The 3,461-nt window shown below is 67.4% G+C and overlaps 1 protein-coding gene across 1 annotated transcript in view; it reads right to left on the bottom strand.

Moving 5' to 3' along the window:
* Nucleotides 1-1,490: 1,490 nt before the first annotated feature.
* The window catches only part of GCGR (glucagon receptor), a 3,410-nt gene continuing 1,439 nt past the window's right edge, over nt 1,491-3,461 (bottom strand). The window contains exons 6-13 of the mRNA XM_009279383.2: nt 3,295-3,448; nt 3,070-3,229; nt 2,916-2,976; nt 2,542-2,611; nt 2,288-2,376; nt 2,038-2,176; nt 1,874-1,915; nt 1,491-1,787 (exon numbers count right to left, since the gene is read on the bottom strand). Coding sequence (XP_009277658.2) covers nt 1,491-1,787; nt 1,874-1,915; nt 2,038-2,176; nt 2,288-2,376; nt 2,542-2,611; nt 2,916-2,976; nt 3,070-3,229; nt 3,295-3,448 — 1,012 coding nt within the window. The remainder of the gene's footprint in view (nt 1,788-1,873; nt 1,916-2,037; nt 2,177-2,287; nt 2,377-2,541; nt 2,612-2,915; nt 2,977-3,069; nt 3,230-3,294; nt 3,449-3,461) is intronic.

Below are 3,461 nucleotides of genomic sequence, written 5' to 3'. Positions count from 1 at the left end.
CCAAGCCAAGAGCCGCGCAGCCGGGCGCTGTGGGCATGCTCTCCCCATGCCGCAGCCAGCCCCACTGCCGCCTCTGCCCTTGCAGCAGTCTGTGATCTCCACCCCCCGCCACCCCCCCGGGCAGCCGGCGTGGCTCCCACCGTCCCTCGTGCCGGCCAACAGGGCCGTGGCTGTGGCAGTGCGGACGATGCTGGGACAGGATGGGATTTGGCGGGGGGGCGACCGCCCGCCCAGCGCTGCCGTTTACTGCGTGTGGCTACCGGTGGCTGCCGGAGCACGGCTCCAAGCGCTCGCCCTGCTCATCACATCCCCTGTGCCGGGCTGCGCGTGGGGTCTGGACAGCCGGGGACTGTCATCTGCCTGGGGCCAGGCAGGGCTTGCTGCGGTGGGTGACGGGCAGTGCCCCGTGCCCAGGGCCCATGGGGCGGCAGGGGGTCGTGGCAGGGCCAGCTGTCTGTCCCGCCACCACCCATCGGGCAGGGTGCCCCCCGGCCGGGGAGGTGCACCTGGCTAATCCCAGCACACCAGGCGATTGTGGTGCCCAAAGCCTTGGCATCCGGGCTTAGCGCTCATGTGCATGGCACAAGCCTCTTACGGTGCCGGCCTGCTGCGCTCCCTCCCAGCCACGGACAGCCAGCCCGGTCTGCCGGCACAGGGAGACCCACAGCCCCGCACCCCATGGCACTGCTCACGGTGCTCAGCGCTGCCGGCGGCTGCTGCATGGCCCATGGCCTGGGCCGGCTCCCAGGAGAGAGGGGGTGCCAGTGGGCAGAGCCAAATGATTTAATTAAGGGCTCCTGGCAGTGAGAGGACAGAGCCAATTAGCAGCCAGAGGAGAGCGCGTGCTGGCGGGGAGCTGGAGCCCTGTCCGGCAGCGCTGCAGCGGCGGCTGCCTCACGTCTGCCTCGCTCACCTGTGGGCAGGCAGCAGGGCAAGCAGCGAGGCTGTGGGGCAGGCAGCGGGGCTGTCTTCTGGTGCAGCCCATCCATGCCAGGCGGCCCAGCTCCCCCTCCATGGCTGTGGCCATCACCCGTTGGTGCTCGCGGGCACGGTCTGCCCCACCCCCCGGACACCCGTTCTGGACAGAGAGGCGCACGCGGAGCTGGCCCTGCAGCCCGGCATGGGCCCACACCTATTTACAGTTACGACAGATAAATTACAGCACTGCGCAAAGGGTCTCGAAGGTGCACAAGGGCAGCACCACAGGATGACCCCCCCACCCCACACACAGATCCCCCCCGCCCCACAGATCCTATCCCCACAGAGGTCCAGGTCCCGCTCGCCGTTCCTCACCTGCAGCTGGCCCAGCTGCGTCCATCGTCCCGTGCACATCTGGCACGGTGCAGCGTCCTCACCAGGGTGGGCAGGGTCCTGCACAGCCTGTGCAATGCCCGGAGGAGGATGGGGCTGGGGAGGGAGGCAGCGGCCGCCCCAGCTGGCTCAGCCTGCGGCAGCAGGGCCGGCACAGCCCTCCTGCTCTGGCTGCAGGCTCAGAAGTGGCTCTCGGCTGTGGTCTCGGGGAACTCGTAGCAGTGGTGCCGGTCCCCCAGGGCGAGGTGCTCAGTGGTGCTGCGGCTGGTCCTCTCGAGGTAGTGGGTGCCGGGGCGCGTGGCGGCTGGGCTGCGCCCCAGCCCGTTGGCACAGCCACTCACCAGCTGATGCTTCTCGCAGGCGCTGCCGGCACCGTTGCGGGCACTGGGCGCGTGGCTGTAGGTGTGCTTGTACTCCTCCGCCAGGTCCTTCCCCAGCTTCCAACGCTGCCACCTCTTCAGCAGCTCTGCCTGCACCTGCGAGCAGCTGCCGTCAGCGTGGCCCTGTGCCTGCCGGCTGCATGAGGCCCCCCGGCTGCCAGCTCCCATGCTGTCCCACTCACCTCCTTGTTGACGAAGCAGTAGAGGATGGCCACCAGCATCCCCTGGGTAGAGGAGGGAGAGGCATGAGAGGCGTGCAGCTGGACTCCAACCCCAACCCTGATCTGGTCCCTGCCGAGACGGAGGGTCCTTGCGGAGGGCCCGTCCTGTGTGGGACTGGGCTCACCTGGAAGGAGCTCAGGAAGAGGTCAAAGAAGAGCTTGACATAGCGCAGGGTGCCCTGGGCATGCTCATCCGTGACGAAGGCGAAGACCACCTCGTGGATGCCCAGCAGTGGGATCAGCGTCAGCGTGGACTTGGCCAGCCTGTGTGGAGAGGGGCCCGTCAACACCGGAGTCGCGGGGTGGGCGCACACGCACACGCACCAGTGTATGCACCCATGGGCATGCGGGGCCAGGGCTGTGCCCACCACCCACCTGAACTTGTAGTCGGTGTAGCGCATCTGGTGTGCGCGGAGCTTGGAGACGAGGATCTGGATGATGCGGATGAAGATGAAGAAGTTGATCTGCAATGGAGCAGAGTGAGCCATGAGGGGCAGGCCTGGGCAGGGCAGGGGCAGGCAGGGCAGCTCTGTCCCCTGTCCAGGGCAGCCCCTTTCTCAGCAGGCTCGGGGCCCTCGCGGACGCTGAGGAAAGGGCTGCGGTGGGCAGAGCCACAGCCCCGGACTCACCAGGATGGCCAGGAACACGGGGAAGCGAAGGATCCACCAGAAACCCATGTTGTTGTTGGTGGTCCAGCACCTGCAGAGGGTGGGGACGGGGACTGCCGGGTAGACCCTCAACCGGGTGGCTGCTAGAGCCCGGCGTGGTGTCAGCAGCCCCAGCTGAGTGAGGGCCACAGACCAGCACCTGGCTCCTTGCACGGGGCAATGGCGTGGAGCCTCTCTGGGGCTGTCACACCATCCCCACCATCCCTCAATGTGTCCCACGCGCACCCACCCGTGCCCTGCATACCATCCCCACCATCCCTCAATGTGTCCCATGCGCACCCACCCGTGCCCTGCACACCCGCAGGCACCGACCTGCTGCAGGGGTTGACACTCACTGGATGTTTTCGTAGAGGAACTTCACGATGACCCAGGGGATGAGGAACAGCACAGGCGCCCCTGGAGGGAGGTGGGCAGGGGGCAGGTGAGGCACAGCGGGGTCAAGGTTGGGGTCGGAGGACGGGGACGGGGAGCCAGCCCGCCCGCACTCACCCCAACCGATGCACAGGTAGAGGGTGAAGTAGCTCCTCTCGGAGAAGACGGCCACCACCAGGAGGTTGTGCAGGTAGATGCCCTCCACCAGCAGCCAGCAGTAGTTGGCCACGATGCCGTACTGCATGAAGACCGTGGCTGCCCGGCAGCCCGCGGCCGCCTGCGGGCAGGAGTCAGGGCTGCCGCGCCACCCGTGCCCCCAGCCCCACCGGCCCTGCAGCTCACCTCGTCGCTCAGCCAGATGTGCACGTTGTAGTCATCGATCTTGTCGCTGTAGTGGGTCTTGAGCAGGGCGTCGATGACCAGCACGGAGACGCCCTTCAGGATGAAGGAGGCGAAGAGGTTCATGTGGATGTAGTTCCTCATGCAGTGCAGCTTGCTGTGGAGGTGGG

This window comes from Aptenodytes forsteri, unplaced genomic scaffold, assembly GCF_000699145.1.
Source record: "Aptenodytes forsteri isolate BGI_AS27 unplaced genomic scaffold, ASM69914v1 Scaffold243, whole genome shotgun sequence".
NCBI classification, from domain to species: Eukaryota; Metazoa; Chordata; class Aves; order Sphenisciformes; family Spheniscidae; genus Aptenodytes; species Aptenodytes forsteri.
The sequence above is the reverse complement of the archived record's forward strand: the minus strand, read 5'-3'. Positions and strand labels throughout refer to the sequence as shown.